This window comes from Pongo pygmaeus, chromosome 2, assembly GCF_028885625.2.
Source record: "Pongo pygmaeus isolate AG05252 chromosome 2, NHGRI_mPonPyg2-v2.0_pri, whole genome shotgun sequence".
NCBI classification, from domain to species: Eukaryota; Metazoa; Chordata; class Mammalia; order Primates; family Hominidae; genus Pongo; species Pongo pygmaeus.
Window position 1 is genome coordinate 95809937 of NC_085930.1, and position 26489 is coordinate 95836425.

The window sequence follows — 26489 nt, forward strand, 5'->3', positions numbered from 1 at the left end:
GAGGCGGGCAGATCACCTGAGGTCGGTAGTTCGAGACCAGCCTAACCAACATGAAGAAACCCCGTCTCTACTAAAAACACAAAATTAGCTGGGCGTGGTGGCGCATGCCTGTAATCCCAGCTACTCAGGAGGCTGAGGCAGGAGAATCGCTTGAACCCGGGAGGCAGAGATTGCGGTGAGCCGAGATTGCACCATTGCACTCCAGCCTTGGCAACAAGAGTGAAACTCCGTCTCAAAAAAAAAAAAAAAAAAAGAAGAAAATTAGCCAAGGATGGTGGTACCTGCCTGTAGTCCCAGCTACTCGACTGAGGCAGAATGATCGCTTGAACCCAGGAGGCAGAGGCTGCAGTGAGCCGAGATGGTGCCACTGCACTCCAGCCTGGGCAACAGAGTGAGACTCTGTCTCAAAAAAAAAAAAAAAAAAAATTGTGGATTATTTTATTTTAAAATTTTTGTAGGTACACAGTAGGTATATATACTTATAGGGTACATGAGATATTTTGATATAGGCATGCAATGCATAATAATCACATCATGGTAAATGGGGGTATCCATCCCCATCTACTTTCCACACCCATTAACCATCCCCACTTCCCCCTATGCCTCCACTACCTTCCCCAGCCTCTGGTAACCATCCTTCTACTCTCTGTCTCCATGAGTTCAGTTGTTTTAATTTTTAGCTCCCACAAATAATTGAGAGCATGTGAAGTTTGTCTTTCGGTGTCTGGCTTATTTCACTTAACATAATGACCTCCAGTTCCATCCATATTGTTGCAAATGACAGGATCTCATCCCTTTTTATGGCTGAATTGTACTCCATTGTATCTGTACCATATTTTATTTATCCGTTCATCTGCTGATGGACCCTTAGGTTGCTTTTGTAGATTGTTTTAGGATATAAAAATCCAGAAACAATTCATTAGGTAAGTATTGTATCATATGGCTTTTTTGGGGGCAAATAAACTCTAAGGGAAGATTTCTTTCTTTTTTTTTTTTTTTTTGAGACAGAGTCTTACTCTGTTGCCCAGGCTGGCATGCAGTGGCACGTTCTTGGCTCACTGCAACCTCCGCCTCCCAGGCTCAAGTGATTCTCCTGTCTCAGTTTCCCGAATAGCTGGGATTACAGCCGTGCACCACTAAGCTGGGATAATTTTATTTTATTTATTTTTATTTTATTTTATTTTATTTTATTTTTTGAGACAGAATCTTACTCCGTCGCCTAGGCTGGAGTGCAGTGGCGTGATCTCCACTCACTGCAAGCTCCGCCTTCCAGTTTCACGCCATTCTCCTGCCTCAGCCTCTCAAGTAGCTGGGACTACAGGCGCCGGCTACCATGCCCGGCTAATTTTTTGTATTTTTAGTAGAGATGGGGTTTCACTGTGTTAGCCAGGATGGTCTCAATCTCCTGACCTCGTGATCCGCCCACCTCGGCCTTCCAAAGTGCTGCAATTACAGACATGAGCCACAGCGCCCGGCCTCGAATTTTTTGTATTTTTAATAGAGACCCGGTTTCACCATATTGGCCAGGCTGGTCTCGAACTCCCAACCTCAGACAATTTGCCCACCTCGGCCTCTCAAAGTGCTGGGATTACAGGCGTGAGCCACTGCGCCCGGCCGGGAAGATTTTATATAAGCACTTGGCATGGTAAAAGACTAATGTAATGAATCAGGACTTAAAAGACTAATGTAATGAATCAGGACTATTAACCATATGTAATTATATTAGTCAGGACTCTTACAGTTGCACATGTCAGAAGATCTAGCTCAAACTGGCTTCAGTCTAAAAGGAAAATTTATTGACTCATGTGTGTGACAAGTTCAGCCTTGGCTGAATCCAGGGCTGAATGATGTCATTTGGACTTTGTCTTCCTCTTTCTATTTCTTGGCGTTTTCTTTGTTGGGTATGCTCTTCCTTTAGAGTGATAAGGCTCCAAGCTTATATTCTATCCTTTCAGCAATCCCAGTGTCAGGACAGTGCCTCTTTCAGAACAGTTCTAATGACTCCCAGAGTTGAGCTGCATTGTTTGATCGGGTCATGCATGGTTATATGACTGCACCCATCATTGTTCTAGGTATATAGAATACACTGATTGTCTAGGCCTGGGTTACATGTGCATGCTGGAATCCAGGAGTAGTGCTCACCTCCTCTTGAACCTCATGGACTGAGATCACTGGGGAGGTGGCTCCCCATTAGAAAATTGGGGACTTTTTTATTTATTTATTTATTTATTTTTTGAGACGGAGTTTCCCTCTGTCTCCCAGGCTGGCTTGCAGTGGCACGATCTCGGCTTATTGCAGTCTCGCCCCTGGGTTCAAGCGATTCTCCTGCCTCAGACTCCCGAGTAGCCTGGATTACAGGCGCACACCACCATTCCCACCTAATTTTTGTATTTCTAATAGAGATGGGATTTCAACATGTTGGCCAGGCTGGTCTCGAACTCCTGACCTCAGAGGATCCTCCCACCTTGGCTTCCCAAAGTGCTGGGATTACAGGTGTGAGCCACTGTGCCTGGCCGAAAACTGGGGATTCTTAAGCAGCAGAGGGTACAATGGATGATGGGCAGTAAAGGAAGTGGGACTCCATAACTAAACTAACAACAACAACAACAACAATAAAACCCTAGTTTGGCAAAACAGAACTTTGCGTTGTTGTTTGAGACAGGGTCTCACTCCCATTGCCCAGGCTGGAGTGCAGTGGGATGATCTTGGCTCACTGCAGCCTCGACCTCCCAGGCTCAAGCAATCCTCCCACCTCAGCCTCCTGAGTAGCTGAGACTACAGGTGCGTGCCACCATACCTGGTTAATTTTTTGTATTTTTAGTGGAGACAGGGTTTCACCACGTTGCCCAGGCTGGTCTTGAACACCTGGCCTCAAGCAGTCAGTCTGCCTCAGCCTCCCACAGTGCTGAGATTACAGGTGTGAGCCACTGCTCCTGGCCAAAACAAAAGTATTTAAGAAAAAATAGTAATCGTTACTTTAATTCAGAAATACACTAGTTTAATTTGCTAATTAGGCAATTTTTTGGTTGTCAGAAAAACTGGACATGAAAAAAGTTTTGTTATATGGATTATCAATACTTGTATTAATTAAAAGTGTCATGATCTCTTTAATAAAAGAGATATAGGTTCTTATGTGCTTCTGCATTTCATTAATTCCATTGTGTACCTGTCATGTAGTCACTTGGAAACTCCACTATTTACCCAAGAATTGTGAAAAAGGCCAAATAATATCTTCTTTTTGAGATGGAATCTTGCTCTGTTGCCCAGGCTGGAGTGCAGTGATGTGACCTTATCTCACTGCAAACTTTGCCACCCAGGTTCAAATGATTCTCCTGCCTCAGCCTCCTAAGTAGCTGGGATTACAGGTGCATGCCACCACACCTGGCTACTTTTTATACCAAATAGTATCTTAACATTGTTATGACAATTTTTTTCTCCTTTTTCCTTTAAAGATGTGGTCTCACTATGTTGCCCAGGCTGGTCTCAAACTCCTGTCCTCAAGCAATTCTCTTGCCTCAGACTCCCAAAGTGCTAGGATTACAGCATGAGGTATGAGCTACTGTGCCTGGCCATTATGACAAATTTTGACCTCATGAGCACTCTGAAAGGGTCTCTGCCTCCCAGGTCAAAGGATCACACTGTCTTAGTAGACTTGCTCTTATTCAGTATCTTCTGTAATTTCTTATAAATTTCAACAGAGGCCAAGCACCATGGCTCATGCCTGTAATCTCACCACTTTGGGAAGCCAAGGCAGAAGAATCAGTTGAGGTCAGGAGTTCAAGACCAGCCTGAGCAACATAGTGAGACCCCCATCTCTGCAAATTTTTTTTTTTAATTAGCTGGATGTGGTGGCATGTACCTATAGTCCTAGCTACTTGGGAGGCTGAGGTGGGAGGATTGCTTGAGCCAGGATGTTGAGGCTACAGTAAGTAAGCTATGATCACACCACTGTTCTACAGTCCGGGTGACAGAGCAAGACTCTGTCTCTAAAAAAAAAAAAAAAAAATCAATGTGCACCTGGTCAACTGAGCAGTCTATTTTTTTTTTTAATTTTTTTACTGTTTCTTAAGTTGTGGTTCTGGGATGACACATGAGAATTTGCATTTTAACTATTTCCCAGATAATTCAAAAGCCTTTAATTCAGGAATAGCAGACTTTTCTGTTTCTCTCTGATTTACTCCAAAGAGCAAGTTTAAAAAGAAGTCCAAAGTGCCCAAGCATAAGATTTTCAAGCCCTTTTCATACTTATCTTCCAAAAATAGTATATCATTAACTTCACCAACTCTCCCTGCTAAATAAAAAATCCAACATTACATATTAAGTGTCAATCACCAAAAGTCAAGTAAGGTTCCTCTTCTCTTCCCACATCAAAGTTATTTGGAATACTGAGAGAATTTGAACAAAGTGAATGCTGAGTACTACTAGTTTTTCTTCAAAAGAACAAACCTATTTTCAAGTCTGTTTTTATATAAAAGTAATTAAGAAGTCAACTCTAAACACAAATTTGTTTCTAACTTCTACATACTATTTGAACTTTCTGATGTAGTTTTGCACATGGTAAAAGTTCTAATGAAAAAGCTGACTTATGTCAGTTACAAATTGCATTTGGCTGCCAGTGACAGATCTAACTAATGGTGCCTTAAACAGATAAATTAGTTTTTCTTGTGTGAGGAGAGGTTCAGAGGCAGACTGTTGCTGGCATTGGTTTGGCACCTTATGGATGTGACTCTCTTGATATTTTCTTTATAGTCCCAAAATGGCTGCTGAAATTTTGGCCTTCATGTCCAGGATGGCAGTAGGAGGAAGCAAAGGGGTAAAAGGGCAACAAACATGGGCAAGGTGGCTCATGCTTCTATTCCCAGCACTTTGGCAGGCCAAGGCGGACAGACCTCTTGAGCCCAGGGGTTCAAGACCAACATGGGCAACATGGTAAAACCGCATCTCTGCAAAAAAAATACAAAAATTAGCTGGGTGTCATGGTGCATACCCATAGTCCCAGCTACTTGGGAGGCTGAGGTAGATCAATTGAACCCACAGGGAAGAAACTGCAGTAAGCTGAGATAGCATCATTGCACTCCAGCCTGAGCAACAAGTGAGACCTTGTCTCAAAAAAACAAACAAACAAAAAAACCCCCAAAAACAGAAAACTCCAAAAGGGCAACAAGTACTTGCTTTATTTATTTTTTTCTGCTTGCTTCTTAACGAGTATAACCACCAGGTATTCCGATCAGCACTTATTTTTCATATGGTTACATATATCTTCAATGGAGTCTGAGAAATATAGTATTTTACTTGGGATCAGTGCCACTCCAGATTTAATCAGCCTGTATTACATACATATTTGTGTGTGTGTGTGTGTGTGTGATGTGTATCTGTGTGTGTATATATATGTGTACGTATGTGTGTGTATATGTGTGTGTATATATATATACATATATATATATATATTTTTTTTTTTTTTTAGAGAAAGGGTCTCAGTATGTTGCCAAGGCTGGTCTCGAACTCCTGGGCTCCAGTGATCTTCCCACTACAGTCTCCCAAAGTACTGAGATTACAGGCATGAGTCACTGTGCCTGGCCAGCCTGCATTACTAAGGAGAAAGGGAATAATGGATAATGGCCGCCTTGGTCAGCTCTGCTGCCCTAACAAAATTCCACAGACTGGGTTGCTTAAACAACATGTATTTATTTCTCATAGTTCTGGAGGCTGGGAAGTTCAAGATAAAGTGCCAGGCAATTCGATTCTTGGTGAGGCCCGTTTTCCTGGCTTGAAAATGGTAGCCTCTTCACTGTGTCCTCACATGGTAGAGAGACAGCAAGCTCTAGTCTCTATTCCTCTTCTAGTAAGTACACTACTCTCATCATGGGGGGACCCCCACCCTCATGAACTTATCTAAACCTAATGACCTCCAAGAGACTTCACTTCCAAATACCATCACATTGGGCGTTAGGGCTTCAGTGTATGAATTTTGGGGGAACACAAACATTCAGTTCATAACATTTTACTCCTGACCTCCAAAATTCATGTCCTTCTCTCATGCAAAAATACATCCATTCCCCCAGACGCAGTGGCTCAGGCCTGTAATCCCAGCACTTTGGGAGGCCGAGGTGGGTGGATCACGAGGTCAGGAGTTTGAGACCAGCCTGACCAATATGGTGAAACCCCGTCTCTACTAAAAATACAAAAAATAGCCAGGCGTGGTGGTGTGCACCTGTAATCCCAGCTACTCAGGAGGCTGAGGCAGGAGAATCACTTGAACTCAGGAGGTGGAGGTTGCTTTGAGCAGAGATCACACCACTGCACTCCAGCCTGGGTGACAGAGGGAGACTCAGTCTCAAAAAAATAAAAAAAGAAAAAAAATCCATTCCATCCCAATAACTCGAAAAGTCTTATCTTGTTTCACCATCAACTCTACCTAAAGTTGAAACCCTTATTTAAATACCATCTAAATCAGATATTAGTGACACTTGAGGCAGAGTCAACCTAAGACAAAATTCCTCTCCAGCTACGATCTTCTGAATCAGATAATTATGTGCTTCCAAAATACAATGGTCACACAGGTATAGAATAGATACAGTAGTTTCCCCTTTTCCATAGGGAATATGTTCCAAGACCCTCCAGTAGATGCTTAAAGCTGCAGATAGTACCAAACCATGTATACACTAAGTTTTTCCCTATATATATATATATATAAAAATACATCATAATATATATATTATGATATAATACATCATATATATAATACATCATACATATATAATACATCATAATGTATATATAATACATCATATATAATGTATATAATACATCATATATAATGTATATAATACATCATATACATATATAATACATCATAATGATAAAGTTTAGCTTATAAATTAGGCACAGTAATAGATTAATAACTGATAACAAATGTAACAAGTATAACAATACTGTTCACAATTTCACGGATAGATTTGTTCTTAATGTAGATCTTAACAACCTCAGCATATGAGTTTTTCTTTGCTTATTAAGTCAAGAACTTTTGGCCGGGCACCGTGGCTCACACCTGTAATCCCACCAGTTTGGGAGGCCAAGGCAGGAAGATTACTTGAGGCCAGGAGTTCGAGACCAGTCGGGGCAACATGGGGAGACCCCATCTCTACAAAAAAAATACAAGCATTAACTGGGTGTGGTGGCCTATGCTTGTAGTCTCAGATACTTGGTAGGCTGAGCTGGGAGGATCGCTTGAACCTGGGAGGCTGCAGTGAGCCATGATAGCGCCACTGCACTCCAGCCTGGCAAGACCCTGTCTCAAAAAAAAAAAAAAAAAAGAACGTTTACCTTTTCACTTAAAAGAAACACTTTATGGCTTCTCTTTGGTATATCCTAATTGCCAGCATCACTGCTCTTGCACTTTGAGGCCATTCATTTTTAAGTAAAATAAGGGTCACTTGAATACAAGCACTGCGATACTGTTAACAGTCGATCTGATAATGCAGACAACTACTAAGTGACTAACAGTAGAGTTGCATATACCAGGGGTCCCCAATTCCCCAGGCAAGGGACTGGTACTGGACTTCATGGCCTCTTAGGAACTGGGCCACACAACAGGAGGTGAGCGGCGGGCCAGTGAGTGAACTTCATCTGTATTTACAGCCGCTCCCCATCACTGGCATTACTGCGTGGGTTCTGCCTCCTGTCAGATCAGCAGCAGCATTAGATTCTCATAGGAATGCGAGCCCTATTGTGAACTGCGCATGCAAAGGATCTAGCCTACCTGCTCCTTAGGAGAATCTAATGCCTGATATCTGTCCCTGTCTTCCATCACCCCCAGATGGGACCATCTAGTTGCAGGAAAACAAGCTCAGGGCTCTTGCTGATTCTACATTATGGTGAGTTGTATAATTATTTCATTATATGTTACAATGCAATAATAATAGAAAGAAAGTGCACAATAAACGTAATGCACTTGAATCATACGAAAACCATCCCCCCATTCTGGTCTGTGGAAAAATGTTGGGGACACATACAACATGGATACCATGGACAAAGGGAAGATTCACTTCCTGGGCAAGATGGACCACCCTGGGATTTCATTATGCTACTCAGAATGGTATATAATTTGAAACTTGGGAATTTTAAAAATATTTTTATATTTTTATTCTTTCTTTTACCTTGCAGCTCTAGTTCAAAGGAATTAATGTATTATTATTATTATTATTAAGACAGAGTTTCGCTCTTGTTGCCCAGGCTGGAGTGCAATGGCGTGATCTTGGCTCACCGCAACCTCCGCCCCCTGGGTTCAAGCGATTCTCCTGCTTCAGCCTCTTGAGTATCTGGGATTACAGGCATATGCCACCACAGCTGGCTAATTTTGTATTTTTAGTAGAGACGGGGTTCCTCCATGTTGGTTAGGCTGGTCTCGAACTGCCAGTCTCAGGTGATCTGCCTGCCTCAGCGTCCCAAAATGCTGGGATTACAGGTGTGAGCCACTGCTCCTGGCCTATTTCCTGGAACTTCTATGCCTCATAAGGAAAGACTATTAATTTACTGTGCATCATCTAAAGTTTTGTTTTCTGACTCCTTTTTTTCTTTTCCTTCTATTCTATTAACCTATGGTGTTTTGTTTTCTGCTCTTGTCATGCTCTGCCTCAAGCAACCTCTTTGCTCTTCTTATTTGCTTCTTAGTCTGGGAAACCAGACAAGTAAATCTGTTAAAATTATGTGTAAATTTATTATTATTTTTAAGGCTAGTCAAAGCAGTGGGAGTAAAAAAGGAACAAAGAAATCTCTAATTGGTTGCGCCACTGCACTCCAGCCTGGGTGATGGAGCAAGACTTGGTCTCAAAAAAAAAAAAGAAGAAGAAATCTCTAATTGGTAGTGTTCAATTAGTTTCAATTAGTTGTAAACACCACTGCACTTGGACTAGCCAGAATTATGTGTAACCTAGGCAAAATAACTTATGAGTGAAGACCTCACATCTCTTTGATTGAAGAGTAGGCATTTGATTATAGTCCCTGTTTTGCATTTTGGCTTATATTGAGCCTATTAAACCCACTTCCTAGCGCTAACTGCATCAGACAGTCGGAAAAGTAACCTTTATTTTTATTTTACTTATTTTTTTTTTAATAGAGACAGGATCTTGCTCTGTTGCCCAGGCTGTAGTACAGTAGCATGATCATAGCTCACTGCAGCCTTGAACTCCAGGGCTCAAGAGATCCTCCTGCTTCAGCTTCCCAAGTAGCTGGGGCTATAGGTGTTGGCTACCATGCCCAGCTAATGTTTTAAATTTTTTTGTAGAGATGGAGTCTCCCTATGTTGCCCAGGCTGGTCTCTAACTCCTCCCACAGTTTGGCCTCCCAAAGTATTGGGATTACAGGTGTGAGCCACTGCACCTAGCCAAAAAGTAACCTTTAAATAAGTGGGGTGTTATCTTTACTTTCTTAAGCTAAGAGTGCATTACACTTAAGAAACATTTTAATGTTAACTTTTCATGTATTCATACCAGTGACCATGAAAGGAAAATTCTGTAAAATAAGGAAAGAGCAGTTCAAGATGCTTTTGTTTTGTTTTTTGTTTTTGAGACAGTCTCACTCTGTCGCCAGGCTGGAGTGCAGTGGCATGATCTTGGCTCACTGCAACCTCTGCCTCTCGGGTTCAAGTGATTCTCCTGCCTCAGCCTCCCAAGTAGCTGGGACTACAGACATGTGCCACCATGCCCGGCTGATTTTTGTATTTTTTGTAGAGACAGGGTTTCACCATGTTGGCCATGATGGTCTCAATCTCTTGACTTTGTGATCCGCCCACTTTGGCCTCCCAAAGTCAAGATGCTTTTTTAAAGTGCCTTCATGGCCGGGCGCGGTGACTCACGCCTGTAATCTCAGCACTTTGGGAGGCCGAAGCGGGCGGATCACGAGGTCAGGAGATTGAGACCATCCTGGATAACACAGTGAAACCCTGTTTCTACTAAAAATACAAAAAATTAGCCAGGCATGGTGGCGGGCGCCTGTAGTCCCAGCTACTCAGGAGGCTGAGGCAGGAGAATGGCATGAACCTGGGAGGCAGAGCTTGCAGTGAGCCGAGATCACGCCACTGCACTCCAGCCTGGGCGACGGAGGGAGACTCCGTCTCAAAAAAATAATAATAATAAAATAAAATAAAGTGCATTCATTCATTCATTAAATATTTACTGAGTGCCTGCCACATGCCAGGCACTGTATCATATTAAGAATGTAAAAATGAAAACAAAAAACCAGCTCTTCATTATTTTTTCTTTCTTTTTTTTTTTTGGAACAGTCAAGGGGACAGAATCTCACTCTGTTGCCCAGGCTGTGCAGTGGTGCAATCACAGCTCACTGCTGCCTTGACCTCCTGGGCTTATGTGATCCTCCAGCCTCAGCCTCCTGAGTAGCTAGGACTACAGGTGTGTGCTGTCATAGTTCTGGCTTTAAAGAATCCTCTTGCCTTGGCCTCCCAAAGTGCTGGGATTAGAGGTCTGAGCCACCACCACACCCGACCACCATTTTTTAAAGCTGTCACAAACTGGGAAAACCTCATAGTGCATTTTATTTTTTATTTTATTATTATTTTTTTAGATGGAGTCTTGCTCTGTTTCCCCGGCTGGAGTGTAGTGGTGAAATCTTGGCTTACTGCAACCTCTGCCTTCCGGGTTCAAGTGATTCTCCTGCCTCAGCCTCCTGAGCAGTTGGGATTACAGGCGGATGCCACTATGCCCAGCTAATTTTTATATTTTTAGTAGAGATGGGGGTTCACCATGTTGGCCAGGCTGGTCTCAAACTCCTGACCTCAAGTGATCCGCCTGCCTTGGCCTCCCAAAGTGCTGGGATTAAAGGCGTGAGTCACAGCGTCTGGCCCTGATCGTGCATTTTATAGTTTTCTTTGGCTGGATCCTCCCTTCAAAATCTGTATTTGAGCATTTTTGTCTTCCAGAGAAGTACAGAAGTAAACTCAGTTCTCTATTGATAACACATTGGTATTGGGCCTCTGTGTATATTTCCATGTATTTTTTTCACCACCACAAGTATAGTTATGTCCCAGCAGCCCTGGCAGCATTTACCTTAAGTGCAAGAGGGAAGCCCCCTGGCTGCCCATCTAGGTAAATATCTAGGACATTTGGACTCCCGGTGGGTCCTTTTGGTAAAACTAAGCCCAGAGACTTGATAATGCATTTCACAATTCACACCATTGTCTAATGCTCAACCTTTTATTTTTTCTTTCTTCTGTTAAAACTATTGAAATGCCAGGAGTTTGGTTAGGGGTGAGTAGAGAAGTTTGGAATGTTTTTAATCCTGTGTTCAGTGTTCTTGGTAATATTAGAAGAGCAGCAGAGCCATGAATCTAGTCATGCTCTTGGCTAACACGGTCTACCCTGACTTAAGTGCTCCTCACATGAAAAGAGATCCAGGGCTTTAGTTGACAGTAAATGCAACCTGAGCCAGTGATGTGACCTGGCTGCCAAAACAAGTAAATGTGATATGAACTGGCATTAAAAGAAGCCTGGTGGCTGGGACAAGGAAAGCAATAGTCCCAGAGTACATTCTGCAATGGTAAGATCACACCTGGAGGATGGTGTTTCCTCCCAGGCTGTAAGAGTGATGTTGACAAGTTGGAGTATGCCCAAGTTGGGCAACAGGATGATGAATGGCCTAGAAACTACATCTTTTGAGGAACGGTTGGAGGATGTGGGGTAGTTACCCTGAAAACTAGAAGGCATGCGGATGTGGGATAACTATTTTCAAACGTTCGCAGGGTTATCATGTAGAAGAGTTGGACTCTTCTATGTAATCTCAGCAAGCACAACTTAGACCAACGGGTGTGTATTACAAAGTAGCTGATTTTGTCTCTGTAAAGGGAAGAACTTTCTAGCCCTTATGAACACCCAGAAAATAGTAGCTCTGAAAGGTAGTTACTTAACTTTATTTATTTATTTATTTATTATTTTTGAGATGGAATCTTGCTCTTGTCGCCCAGGCTGAAGTGCAGTGGTGCTATCTTGGCTCACCGCATCCTCCACCTCCTGGGTTCAAGTGATTCTCCCACTTTAGCCTCCCAAGTAGCTGGGATTACAGGAGCACGCCAACACACCTGGCTAATTTTTTGTATTTTTAGTAGAGACAGGGTCTCACCACATTGGCCAGGCTGGTTTCAAGCTCCTGACCTCAAGTGATCCGCCTGCCTCGGCCTCCCAAAGTGCTGAGATTACAGGCGTGAGCCACCACACCCGGCTAGTTATTTATTTATTTATTGAGACGGAGTCTCACTCTGTCGCACAGGCTGGAGTGCAGTGGTGTGATCTCAGCTCACTGTCACCTCTGCCTCCCCAGATCAGGGGATCCTCCCACGTCAGCCTCCCAAGTAGCTGGGATTACAGGTGTGCACCACCACACCTGGCTAATTTTTGTATTTTTACTAGAGACAGGATTTCACCGTGTTGGCCAGGCTGGTCTGGAACTCCTGACCTCAGGTGATCCACCGGCCTTGGCCTCCCAAAGTGCTGGGATTACAGGCTAGTGACTTAACTTTAATAGAGAGTGTTAGAAAAGAGGCTAGCTAACTGAATGTGAGAAGATCCATCAACAGGAAGTTTGGAGAGATGATCCTATCCAAGATCCTTTCAGAGTCAAAGGTTCTTTTGAGGAACCATAAGAAGGTGTCAGTACCTTGTTCCTCAGCTCCCATTAACAACAGAAACTGTGTGAAAATAGACTGTAAGGCAGAATGTCAAAGTTATGAAGGTAGAGGGAAATAAAGCCATAGCTGCTTTGTTTTCCCTGGTGGTTATTCTGTTTCTGTGTATAAAGATTTAAGTAGTGCTTTTTTTGTTTTTGTTTTTATTCTCCCCAAACAAGTTTTTTACTTTTAAAATTCTCTAGAGCTTTGGTGTGCTTTCTTTCTCTGGAAATTTCTGGCTCTCCTAATATGTTGTTTTCAGGGTACTGCATTTTGACAAGATTATCCTTAACCCAATATTATAAAGCAACACTTCACAGAATGGCAGTTTGTGTCTATGCATCGAAGAACCAGCCCTGTGGAACAACTAATGTTCTTTTTTGGTGTTGGTTTTTGACACAGGGTCTTGCTGTGTTGCCCAGGCTGGAGTAGAGAGGCACAGTGATGGCTCATTGCAGCCTTGACCTTCTGGGTTCCAGTGATCCTCCCACCTCAGCCTCTCAAGTAGCTGGAATTACAGGTGTGTGCCACCATGCCCGGCTAAATTTTTAATTTTTTTTAAGAGACGGGGCCTCCCTATGTTGCCCAGGCTGGTCTCAAACTCCTGGACTCAAGTGATTCTACCGCCTCAGCCTCCCAACGTGCTAGGATTACAGGTGTGACCCACTGTGCTTGGCCCCAACTGGTATTTTGAGATCATTAATAATTAATAATGAAGCAGTATCTGGTAAAATGTGTACATTAGGATAGCTTAGCTTTTCCCAACAGTCAGTGAGGTGAGTTAGTAATCATCATTCTCATTTACCAGAAACTGGGTTTTGGAGCAGCTTGCCTACCACAATCGTGGTAGATTCTAGCTGGCCCTAGAATCCAGAACTTTTGACTTCCATGCCAGTGTTCTTTCTAATACAAAAGGCTACTGTTCTTTCCTAATACTGGGTTTAGAGCCTCACTTGATCACAGAATACAGTTTTTCCTCTTTTAACCACAGCAGTTCTCTGGAGTAGGATGGCAGGCTACTTTGGCCAAAGACTTGGCCTCTAACTTAAGTGCTGTCCCTAAGTTCATTTTTGTCTAAAGGAAGTCTCCAGCAAACGTCACTACTGATGTCTGTGCATACTTGACCACCTCCTTGAAAGCAGGGACACTAACACTTGCTCCAGAAAGAATTCTAAGAATGTTAAGAGGGCAGTATTTGTCAAATGGAATGGATTTGACTGGGCAGTGCAGCAAAATGCTTAAGTTCTGCAGTGTTTTTTGTTTTGTGTTGTTTTTTAGAGACGCAGTCACGCTATGTTGCCCAGGCTGGAGTGCAATGGCTGTTTGCAGGTGTGATCATAGCGCGCTGCAGCCTGGAACTCCTGCTCAAGCGATCCTCCTTGAACTTAGCTGGCCTCAGCTTCCCAAGAAGCTGGGACTGCAGGCGTGACAACTCGCTGGTTTACTCATTTTTCTGTTGAGGTATTACTGTGTGTTTCCTACTTTTGCTATGCTATTTATACTCAACATAGTAGGTGCTGAATAAATACTAGTTAGTATCCTGGCTGGTCCAATAATCAGTAAAAACTGATCTCAGAATACGAAGCTGCTTGAGACCAGGCCCTTGCCCCAGTGTTCAGAGATCCACAGGTTGCTGTGGAGGCCAATCTGCCCAACCTGGAGTTCCAGAAAGGTCTGGGGATGTGTGTTGAGTGAGTCACAGACAGCCAAACTAAGAAAGGAGGAGGTGGTAGGGTGGGGAGGCCTTGCTGGAGAAGGAACAGGTGAGTGAATGCACAGATCTCTGAATCAGCAAACTGAATGAGTGAACCGCAAGCCGATATCGGAGTTGTCATACTTGTTGGGCTAGTCATGTAACCTCCAGAACCTCCATTTCCTTATCTGTAAAAAGAAATAAATACTGTCTACTTATTTGCGATTATGTGAAGATTCAATAAGGTAATATTTGTAAGTATTCGCACTTGTACTTGGCATATCAACTGGCACAAAGTAAGCGTTCAATGTTAGCCACCGTTACCATTATGCGTTCATATTTTTTATTTTTATTTTTTTCAGACGGAATCTCGTTCTGTCGCCCAGGGTAGACAGAATACAGTGGTGCAATCTCAGCTAACTGTAACCTCTGCCTCCCGGGTTCAAGTGATTCTCCTGCCTCAGCCTCCTGAGTAGCTGGGATTACAGGCGCGCTCCACCACGCCTGGCTAATTTTTTTGTATTTTTAGTAGAGAGGGGGGTTTCACAATGTTGGTCAGGCTGGTCTCGAACTCCTGACCTGATGATCCGCCCGCATCGGCCTCCCAAAGTGCTGGGATTACAGGCGTGAGCCACCGCGCCCGGCCTACGCTTTCATAATTTAATAATACCTTATAATAATTATGAACGGTGTCATTCCACGAATAATTTATTCCCTGGTCGTTGACTGAGAACGAGGTTGACAAGGATTCATAAACAACCATTTCAGTCCCAAAGAGCTTTCAGACAAGGAGGACAGGGCCGGGCTTCACAATCCGAGACAAGCGGCAGCGTGACGTCCCCACGTCCGCTCCCAGGGTCACGTGACCCTCAGCCCCGCCCGGACTGAGTGGGTCCCCAGCGGCTGCGACAGCGGCGTCTGCGCCTGCGCGGAGGCAAGCGCGCTCTGCGGCGCGGTCCGCGGTGGAGGCGGCGCGAACAGCCAGGGGGCGGCGGATGGCTTTGAGGGGCCCTGCGGCCTTGGGGCCCGGCTCTCGAAGGCCGTTGGACGAGGCGGTGGCAGGGGCCGAGGGGCGCGAGGCGCCGGCCCTTGTGGCGGTGGGAGGCGCGCCTGAGGACGATGAAGAGGACGATGGCCGTGGCCGGGGCCTGCTGCGCTGGGACGGCTTCTCCGCCTGGCTGCACTGCGTGTGTGTGGTGGGCTTCGATCTGGAGCTGGGCCAGGCCGTGGAGGTGAGGCCCGGCCCCGCCCTTTCTCCGCCTTCCGCCCCTGCGCCGGGGCGGCTGCAGCAAAGCCAGCGGCCCGCGGTCTGGGCTGCCAGGACCCTGTCCGCCGCGCATCCGGGCGTGGCCAGTCTTCCCTCCCGCGCTCTTTCGGGCTGTGGTCCTACGGCACTTCCCGTGGGAGGATCTTGGGCTGCGGCTAGGGGTGAAAAGTTCTCTCTAGGCCCCTCCTAAATACTTGTTGATGTTTATCCTATTCTTTCTTTATTTCTTTTAAACCCAGAGTCACAGAATTAACTAAAAGGGTTAGTAGCACCCACCCGGAGAAGCCTGCAGGCAGGATGTTTGTTTGGTACTTTTTCAAGAACAGTGCCCATAACAGATGATGAACTCTAATAGCCGAACTTGCACAACCAACTTTTAAGGCTCAGATTGTTTTAGTCATTTGCAGTAACTCTTCGAGCGTTTCCCTCAGCCTGAGCCGAAATGCTTATCTCAGCATGCATTTTCTCCCTTTCCTCCTTTTGTGCCTCATTTCTGTTTTTTTTTTTTTTTTGAGACGGAGTTTTTGCCCTTGTTGCTCAGGCTGAAGTGCAATGGCGCGATCTTGGCTCACCGCAACCTCTGCCTCCCGGATTCGGGCAATTCTTCTGCCTCAGCCTCCTGAGTAGCTGGGGTTACAAGCATGCGCCACCATGGCCGGCTGATTTTGTATTTTTAGTAGAGACGGGGTTTCTCCATTTTGGTCAGGCTGGTCTCGAACTCCCGACTCAGGTGGTCTGCCCGCCTAGGCCTTCCAAAGTGGTGGGATTACAGGCGTGAGCCACTGTGCCCGGCCTCGTTTCTGTTATTTTTTATATTGCCTCTGGAACAGTTGGTGTGAAACTAGTGTCAAGATGAATATAGGGAACATCATTTGCTTGTGAATCAGTCAACTTTTCCATTCTTATGTACGGCCCCTTATTGAAAGGCTTTAGAAACATCTATTCTTGACGTTGTTTAAGGTCTTTTTAGCATAAGGAATTGCTTGTTTTCGTATGTCAAAGAAAATTGTTATCAGAAGGGCGTTTGTTTAGACGTTTTTGTTTTGGTTTTTTTTTTTTTTTTTTTGGTATTGGTGACAGATTTCGATTTCATTCTGACTGTAGTGGCCTGGTTGACTAAGAAAATTGGCTAGGGGGAGTTTTCTTAATGCGAAACTACTGCTTTCGTATTCGGCCTGCCTTCTGGGTGTTTTATTATAACACAGTTCAGCGACATTAAGTTTCCACTGAGAACCAGGCATTATGTTAGTTGCGGAGCATACAAATAGGATGTGCTCTAACCTGTATTTGTAGATTGAGGCAATAATTTAGAGGAGAACCAAGAATTAATCATAGTAGCTGATAAGGCCAAATGCAGTGCCTGGCACCTAGTGTCATTCTATAAATACTTTTGATAGAATGGGTGAATATGTGAGCAATTCTTTATCTTATTAAAGTAAGAAAAACAGTTCCCAAATATTTTGAATAAGAGATTTATAAGCCATTTATTATTCACCTTGCCATGTTAACCTGAAGTTATATGTACAGCAAGATACAATTTAACCAGAAAGCATAAGAATGGATTGTTGTAGTTGATTGTGTTTTTAAATAGCTAAAGGAGATTCTTTTGGATTCTCATTATTTGGGACATTCTTTATAACATGAATATGTTTTTTGACCAGATAGAAAACATATTTGAGATGCTGCAAAAATGTGAATTATTAAAGGACTTATTTTGAATTTCATTTTCCATAGTGTATGCCACTGTATAGAGTTTTTTTTAGGTCAGGAGTTCTTAACCTTTTGCTTCCTGGATCTTTTAAAAATATGAACATTGTGAACTTTCCAGTAGGAAAAGGCTAAGATGAAATCATGTATGTGGTTCCATGGACTATCTGGGTTTATCCATGGACCTTCTGTTCTATTGTCCCCACATTAAGAATCACTGATTTTAGAAGATGTAGGATAAGGATGGGGAAGATTCTCTAATAAAGGAAGGTCGAGGCTGCAGTGAGCCGTATTCGTGCCACTGTACTCCAGCCTGGGTGACAGATCGAGACACTGTCCCCAGAAAAACCCCAACAAAACCCAGACTCTAAAGCTGGGCTGCCTAGGTTTGAATCCATGTGACTTTGGGCAAGTTACTTAGCTTGTTTGAGCCTCGCATTCTTCTTTATAACAGGATAACAGTACCTATATCATGGCATTGTTGTGAGGATTAGGTAATTTAATGTTTGTAAAGCATTTGGAACAGTTCCTGGGACACAGTAAGATGTATTTAAGTCTTCATTTGAGAAGCATTGATTTTCTAGAAATTTCCTTTTTTTCTTTCTTTCTTTTTTTTTTTTTTTTTTGAGATGGAGTCTCACCCTGTCACCCAGGCTGGAGGGCAATGGCACAATCTTGGCTCACTGCAACCTCTGCCTCTTGGGTTCAAGTGACTCTCGTGCCTCAGCCTCCTGAGTAGCTGGAATTACAGGAACGTGCTATTGTGCCTGGCTAATTTTTATATTTTTGTAGAGACAGAGTTTCACCATGTTGGCCAGGCTGGTCTTGGACTCCTGACCTCAGGTGATCCACCTGCCTCGGCCTCCAAAGTGCTGGAATTACAGGTGTGAGCCACCACACCCGGCTGAAATTTTCTTTTTAAGTGAAGAGAACCCCTGACTTTTGCGTTGGGAAGTTGGGCCTCAATTTTCTCACTTGTAAAATGAAATTGAGGTACTAGAATCAATACCTTTTTTTAGTAGGGAACTTTGTTCCCTGTGTAAATAGAAATCTAATCTGGAACCTTAATGACTAATCTTGTTGCAATGGGGCTTGTGTGTGTATCTTTGTCTACAACAGAAACTAATTTAAGCTACCTCAAGCAGTAAAGGGGAACTTACTCTAAGGACACAGCTTAAATACTTGTTTCCAGCTATTTAAGACATAAACCTAGTAGGGCTTCAGAAAATGGCTAGAGTTCAGAACCAGGGAAACCTTGGTTTTGCTCTTTTTTTGTGTGCAGATCTTGTTTATTCATGCTCCCTGCAAACTGCCTTCTTCCCCTTCTCTGATTTTTTTTTTTTTTTTTAAAGACAGAGTCTAACTTTGTCAGCCAGGCTGGAGTGCAGTGGTATAATTTCGGCTCACTGCAACCTCCACCTCCCAGGTTCAAGTGATTCTCCTGCCTCAGCCTGCTGAGTAGCTGGGACTACAGGTGCATGCCACCACGCCCAGCTAATTTTTTTTTTTTTTTTTGAGAGAGAGTCTTGCTCTGTTGCCCAGGCTGGAGTGCAGTGGGGCGATCTTGGCTCCCTGCAAGCTCCGCCTCCCAGGTTCATGCCGTTTTCCTGTCTCAGCCTCCCAAGTCACTGGGACTACAGGCGCCCACACTACGCCTGGCTAATTTTTTGTATTTTTAATAGAGACGGGGTTTCACCGTGTTAGCCAGGATGGTCTCGATCTCCTGACGGTGTGATCTGCCCGCCTCGGCCTCCCAAAGTGTTGGGATTACAGGTGTGAGCCACCACGCCCAGCCCGCCCAGCTAATTTTTTTTTTTTTTTTTTAGTAGAGACAGGGTTTCACCATGTTGGCCAGGCTGGTCTTGAACTCCTGACCTCAAGTGATACACCTGCCTCAGCCTCCCAAAGTGTTGGGATTACAGGTGTGAGCCACCGCGCCTGGCTTTTTTTTTTTCCTTAGAGACACGGTCTGGCTCAGACTGGAGTGCAGTGGCATGGTCATAACTCACTACAACCTCGAACTCCTAAACTTGAGGGATCCTCCTGAGTATCTACGACTACGGACATGCGCCACTACACCCGGCTATTTTTACATTTTTTTGTGGAGACGAGGTCTTGCTATGTTGCCCAGGCTGGTCTCAAACTTGTGGCCTCAAACTGTCCTGCTGCCTCTGCCTTCCAAAGTGCTGGGATTATAGGTGTGAGCCACCATGCCTAGCCCTTCTCTGATCTTTAAGGTGAGAAGCTAACGTTTTTAGCCACTTCAGTGAAAAAGAGTGAATCTTTAACTCACTTCCAAAGCCAGGGGAAGATAATCTGGCCTGGTTTGGGGCAGGATCCCACTCTGATACAATTGGCTAAAGCCCTGAGTAGAAGGGGGAGTGGTTCATCTTGCATAAAATGTCTTTTAAGGCCCTGTCCTAAGTGAAGGGGGTTAAGGAGGTCTTTGAGCTAGAAAGAAACTGAACAAAGTGTTGACTGCAGTGGGTGTGCTGAGCTTCTTTTCCCCTGAAGTGGCTCTGGAGGCATTACTACAGAATCAAAGTGTCCTCTGGAACAAGGTTTGAAACCTCCTGGGTTTGATATACTGTACCTCACTTTTAGCTTTGAAATTACCAATTATTTAGTAAAGCCTTAATTATCCGAATACAGAATTACTTTATTTATTCGTTTTTTTTTTTCCTGAGTGAATAATAACATACTCATTGATAAAAACTTGGCAAGTAAAGAAATTATAAACACTAGGCCGGGCATGGCGGCTCATGCCTGTAATTCCAGCACTTTGGGAGGCCGAGGAGGGCAGATCACGAGGTCAAGAGATTGAGACCACCCTGGGCAGCATGGTGAAACCCCATCTCTACTAAAAATACAAAAATCAGCTGGACGCAGTGGCATACGCCTGTAGTCCCAGCTACTTGGGAGGCTGAGGCAGGAGAATCACTTGAACCTGGGAGGCGGAGGTTGCAGTAAGATTGGGCCACTGCACTCCAGCCTGGCGACAGAGCAAGACTTTGTCTCAAAAAAAAAGGAAAGAAATTATAAACACTAGAAAATATCACTCTTAATTCTACTAAGAGGCAACTGCTATTAATATTTGGCATTTTTGTTAATACTTTTTTTCTTTATATAATTTTGTATCTGTCAAGGATTAACTTGTTAGGAACAGAAACCTCAAATAAACTTAAGTAAAGGGACAGTGATTGTAAGCATTCCAGGCAGTCTTTTGGAATCCAAGTGTGTGGGAAGCAGGGATGAACCTGTGGGATTTGGAAAGCCCCAGGCCTTTGTCTCTGGAGCTGTGTGTTTTTTTTTTTTTTTTGTCTTTGGTCTTTGCATGTGTGTTCTTTTCTCCATGCTGAAGCTGGTTTGTGCTGCAGTGGCCTCAGTTTCTGCTCCCCTATTGCTCTGCTTGACTTTGGGTTTCCATGGTACTGATTTTAGCCAAACTCTTTTTCTGGAATGAGGCTGAAGCTTAATACTGGAGTATCTGATTGGCTCAGCATGGGACAGGTGTCCCATTTTGTTCACTTGTGGTTAGGAGACAAGGTTTCGGTAGCAGTAGCAGTCACTTAGGCTCACCCCTGCAATAGGAGGGACACTTCCAAAGCATAGTCTGGGTGGCAGTCTCCTAAACATGTCTACTATGAGTCTGCTTTTATTCATAAATATTCTCATAAACAGTTTGTAAGATGATTAGACCCTTAATAAGTCGAGTGTAGTGGCTCATGCCTGTAATCCCAGCACTTTGGGAGGCTGAGGCGTGTGGATCACTTGAGGTCAGGAGTTCAAGACTGCCGTAGCCAACATGGTAAAACCCTGTCTCTACTAAAAAAATACAAAAATTAGCCAGCTTGGTGGCACATTCCTGTAATCCCAGCTACTCGGGAGGCTGAGGCAGGAGAATCGCTTGAACCCAGGAGGCAGAGGTTGCAGTGAACTGAGATCATACCACTGTAGTCGTGCCTGGGCAACAGAGCAAGAATTTGTCTCAAAAAAAAAAGAAAACCCCAAAAAACAAAAAAACTCTTCATAAATATAATTTTACAAAGCAGATGTTCTTTTCTTTTCTTTTTTTTTGAGGTGGTCTTACTCTGTCACCCAGGCTGGAGTGCAGTGATGCAATCATGGCTTACTGAAGCCTTGAACTCTCGGCTCAGGTGATCCTTCTGCCTCAGCTTCCCCGGTAGCTGATACTGCAGGCATATGCTTATGCACCAGGCTAATTTTTAAATTTTTTGAAAGTCTTAGAGGGCATAGTCTTCCAATAGAAGGCTGTTTCACCTACAGTGAAAATCCATTATTTAGTGTAGCCACCTTCATCATTTCTCTTAGATTTTCTGGATAACTTGCTGCAGCTCTCTATCAGTCCTTGCTGCTTCACCTTGCCCTTTTATGTTATGGAGACAGCTTCTTTCCTTAAACCTCATGAACCAACTTCTGCTAGCTTCCTTTACTTCTGCAGATTCCTCACCTCTCTCAGCCGTAACAGAATTGAAGAGTTGCGCTTTTGCTCTGAATTAGGTTTTGGCTTAGGGAATGTTCTGGCTGGTTTGCTCTTCTATCCAGACCACTCAGACTTTCTCCACATTAGCAGTAAGGCTGTTTCACTTTCTTAACATTCATGTGTTCACTGGAGTAGCATTTTTAATTTCCTTCAAGAACTTTTCGTTTGGCTGGGTGTGGTGGCTCAGGCCTGTAATCTCAGCACTTTGCGAGGCTGAGGCAGGAGGATTCCTTGAGCCCAGGAGTTCGAGACCAGGTGGGGCAACGTGGTGAGACCCTGTTGCATAAAAAAAAAAGAAAGAAAAAAAGAACTTTTCCTTTGCATTCACAAGTTGGCTGTTTGGTCCAAGAGGCTTAGCTTTTGTCCTGTCTTAGCTTTTGACATGCTTTCCTCATTAAACTTAAATCATTTCTAGCTTTTGATTTAAAGTGAGAGATGTGTGACTCTTCCTTTTACTTGAACACTTAGAGGCCATTATAGAGTTATTAATTGCCCCAATTGCAAATATTTTTGTGTCTTACAGAATAGGGAGGCCTGAGGAGAGGGAGAGAGATGGGGTAATGGCTGGTCAGTGCAGCTGTCAGAACACATGTATTTATTGATTAAATTTGCCATCTTATATGGGCATGGTTTGTGGTGCCCCCAATTACAATAGTAACATCAAAGATAACTTATCACAGACCACTGTAACAGATACAATGGTAACAAAAAAGTTTGAAATATTGTGAGAATTACCAAAGTGTAACATAGAGACACAAAGTGAGCACATTGTTGGAAAAATGATGCTGATAGACTTGCTTAATGTAGGCTTGCCACAAACCTGTAATTTATAGAAACTGGTAACTGCAACGCACAATAAAATGATGCACAATAAAACAAGGTATGCCTATATTAATAAAAGGAGAAGGAAGAATGGTATTGGAAGGCAACAAGCGTTTACTGCCTTACCTGAGAGCAGTTATAATCCTATGTAATCAAATATTTATTTTGAAAGATTTCTAAGCTTGGGTTTTATGATATAAACTTTAGTAACTTTGAGCTGTTTGAGAGCCAAGGGTATATGTGCCTGAAAATTCTACACCATTATGTAACTTTGAAATAAAGGATTATGTTCTGTTTTACCTGGGATATGGAAATATCTGTTAATGCTTATTGAAAATGAGGCTAAACATTTATGTCTTGGTAAATTTAGGCTATTTTTGTATCATTGAGATTCTATTTGAGTTATTTTGTTCTTCTTATCATAAGAATCATCTGGGGCATTTGTTACATATGAGGATTCTGGGGCTCACCCATCTGCTTAATCAGAATCAGTTCCAGATGATCATTATGTGTAGGCATGTTTGGAGTATGTTTTTAAATTTTCTCTTTATATAAACTCTTCTGTTTTTCTTGTAAACCAGCTGTTGTCAAAATGTGGTCTGAGGACTTCTGGGCATCTCTGAGACCGTTTCAGGGGATTTGTAGGATGTTTTCAAACTGTATATGGCTTTTCTTCATGTTCTTCAACCAGAACAGCATATTGCAATAGAATGAACATAGAACGATTCTGCCAAGAGCAAACATTAAAGAAAAACAAATTTTTTTTAAAAAAAAAGAATGAATGCTGAAGCAGATATGAGAATCTAGTTATTTCTATTAAATCAGACATTAAAGATATTTGCAAACATGTAAACGATGCCATCTTCTCAGTCAGGTTTTTGTTTTGTTTAGGAATACAGGTTGTTTGTTCCTAATCTAAACATTCAAAATCCGAAACGCTCCAAAACCTGAGAGTACTGACATGATGCTTTTTAAAGGAAATGCTCATTGGAGCATTTTGGATTTCAGGTTTTTGGATTTGGGATGTCCAACTGAGTAAATATAATTCAAATATTCTAGAATCTGAAAAGGTCTGAAATCCAAAACACTTCTGATCCCACCAAGCATTTTGGATAAGGAATACTCAACCTGAATATAGTTACTTTTCATAAAAATTGAATATGTTAATGAGTAATAGGTTATTATTTTAAAATAAATTAACAATTTTTTTTAATGATACTTTTAGTTTCTACAATGATGAATGTTGATAGATATAACCCATATAAACAAGAATTCTAGGCTGGACGTGGTGGCTCATGCCTGTAATCCCAGCACTTTGGGAGGCAGAGGCAGGCGGATCTCCTGAGGTCAGGAGTTTGAGACTAGCTTGGCCAACATGGTGAAACCCATCTCTACTAAAAATACAAAAAAAAGAAAATTAGCTGGGCATGGTGGCGCATACCTGTAATCCCAGCTACTCTGGAGGCTGAGGCAGGAGGATCACTTGAACCAGGGAGGCGGAGGTTGCAGTGAGCCAAGACTGTGCCATTGCACTCCAGGTGTGTGCCACCATGCCTGATTAAATTGTTTTATTTTTGTGTTGCCCAGTGTGATCTTGAACTCCTGGGCTCAAGGGAACCTCCTGCCTCCACCTCCCAAAGTGTTGAGATCCCAGGCATGAGCCATTGTACCTAGCCTCATTTATTCCTTTCTGTCACTCTAATTGTTAAGTAATATTTAGACTTTATTTATTTATTTGAGACAGGGTCATGCTGTGTCACCAGGCTACAGTGCACTGCAGCCTGGACCTCCCAGGCTCAAGCAGTTCTCTCACCTCAGCCTGTCAAGTAGCTGGACTACAGGTGTGTACCACCATGTCTGGCTACTTTTTTGTTTTTTGTTTTTTTGTAGAGACAGGGTTTTGCTGTGTTGCCCAGACTGGTCTTGAACTCCTGGCCTCAAGTGATCTGCCTGCCTCAGCCTCCCACAATCCACCTGCCTTAGCCTCCCAAAGTGCTAGGATTATAGGCATGAGCCACCATGCCTGGCTGTAGACTCTTTTCTTGAAACAGTCTCGCTTTATCACCCAGGCTAGAGTGCAGTGGCACAATCTCAGCTCACCACAACCTCTGATTCCCAAGTTCCAGCGATTCTCCTGCCTCAGCCTCCTGAGTAGCTGGGATTACAGGCACGTGCCACCGCACCCAGCTAATTTTTGTATTTTTAGTAGAGACGATGGGGTTTCACCATGTTGGTCAGGCTGGTCTCAAACTCCTGACCTCGTGATCCACCCACCTTGGCCTCCCAAAGTGCTGGGATTACAGGCATGGGCCACTGTGCCTGGCCTATAAACTCTTTTTTTTTTTTTTTTTTTTTTGAAACAGAGTCTCACTCTGTCACCCAGGCTGGAGTGCAGTGGCACAATCTTGGCTCACTGCAACCTCCGCCTCCTGGGTTCAAGCAATTCTCTGCCTCAGCCTCCTGAGTACCTGGGATTACAGGTGCCCACCACCACACCTGGCTAATTTTTGTATTTTTAGTAGAGATGGAGTTTCACCATCTTGGCTAGACTGATCTTGAACTCCTGACCTCGTGGTCCACCCGCCGCGGCCTCCCAAAGTGCTGAAATTACAGGCATGAGCTAAACACTTTTTAAATAAGGGAACTGAAACTTAAAGAGGTAACTTGCCCCATATCACTTGCTTAATAAGCCAGGATTTGAACCCTGGTCCTTTTGATTCTGAAGCCTAATTTCCCCCCACTATACTGTGTTATCCTGGGTACAAAATTAAGCTACTTTTGTTTACTATTTAGGGAAACTGAAGCAAAGAAGACGTGAAATGCTAGTGGTAGCTTGAACTAAAATTCTTAAATTCTTGGTAGTAATAGTTTACTTCATTTCTCAAAGTGTTCCTGTTTACGTGCTAATACTAAATGTAATAATAGTACCTAGGGCTATTTTCTGAGTTGTATGAACTGCTTTTAGCATTTTTGTGATCTTTTAGTTGGCAAAATGCTTTACTATCCTGTGAAATGCACAGTAGGTACTTGCTTCTGTTTGGACAAAAGAATAACTGAACCCAGACCAGTGTGACCTATGTCAGTGACATAAAGTTGGATTTCCTGAATGTAGGGTTTCTAACTGATAACGGTTTATAACCATGGGCAGATGAAGTGAGATGATAATGTTAATAGTTCTCATTTCTAGTGTATTGTGAGAATTAATTGATACAACACAGTGCCTGGCACAAGGAAAACACTTGATAAAGCTAGCAATTGTAATTATTTATTTGAGTTTTTCTGAAATAATGAAATAATTACTCTTTTGATCTAGTTTATTTGAATTCTATCTGTATTACTCATTTAGTGAATTCCTACTTAACCTTAAGAGTCCTTTGTAAGTAATACAGGATCAGTATGAGGGTAGCATCATTAAATTTTTGTTGGTACCTGTTATAATAGGAGCACTGGGACTGTTTGCATAGGCCATAATAAGCACCTGACATGCACAAAGGATTCTATTATGTTAATCAGTAGATGAAGACATGAGAATCCCTGCTCTCCAGAATTTAACTGAAGAGACAAGTAAGAGCATATAGTCGGCCCAGTGTGCTGGCTCATGCCTGTAGTCCCAGCACTTTGGGAGGCTGAGGTGGGTGGATCACTTGAGGTCAGGAGTCTGGGACCAGCCTGGCCAACATGGCGAAACTCCGTCTCTACTAAAAATACAAAAAAATTAGCCGGGCGGGGTGTTGCACACCTGTAGTCCCAGTTACTTGAGTGGCTGAGGCAGGAGAATCGCTTGAACTCGGGAGGTGGAGGTTGCAGTGAGCTGAGATCATGC

General features: G+C 43.3%; 1 protein-coding gene across 4 annotated transcripts in view; it reads left to right on the plus strand.

Moving 5' to 3' along the window:
• The first annotated feature begins 15249 nt into the window (after positions 1-15249).
• Positions 15250-26489, plus strand: part of DENND6A (DENN domain containing 6A) — a 68774-nt gene continuing 57534 nt past the window's right edge. For 2 of the 4 annotated variants that reach the window (XM_063661045.1, XM_054479673.2), the window contains exon 1: positions 15279-15598. In XM_063661045.1, the coding sequence (XP_063517115.1) occupies positions 15362-15598 (237 nt within the window). In that variant the 5' untranslated portion in view covers positions 15279-15361. Of the gene's footprint in view, positions 15599-26489 lie in introns of all 4 variants that reach the window. The other 2 variants (XM_054479672.2, XM_063661046.1) reach the window with 2 other exon arrangements.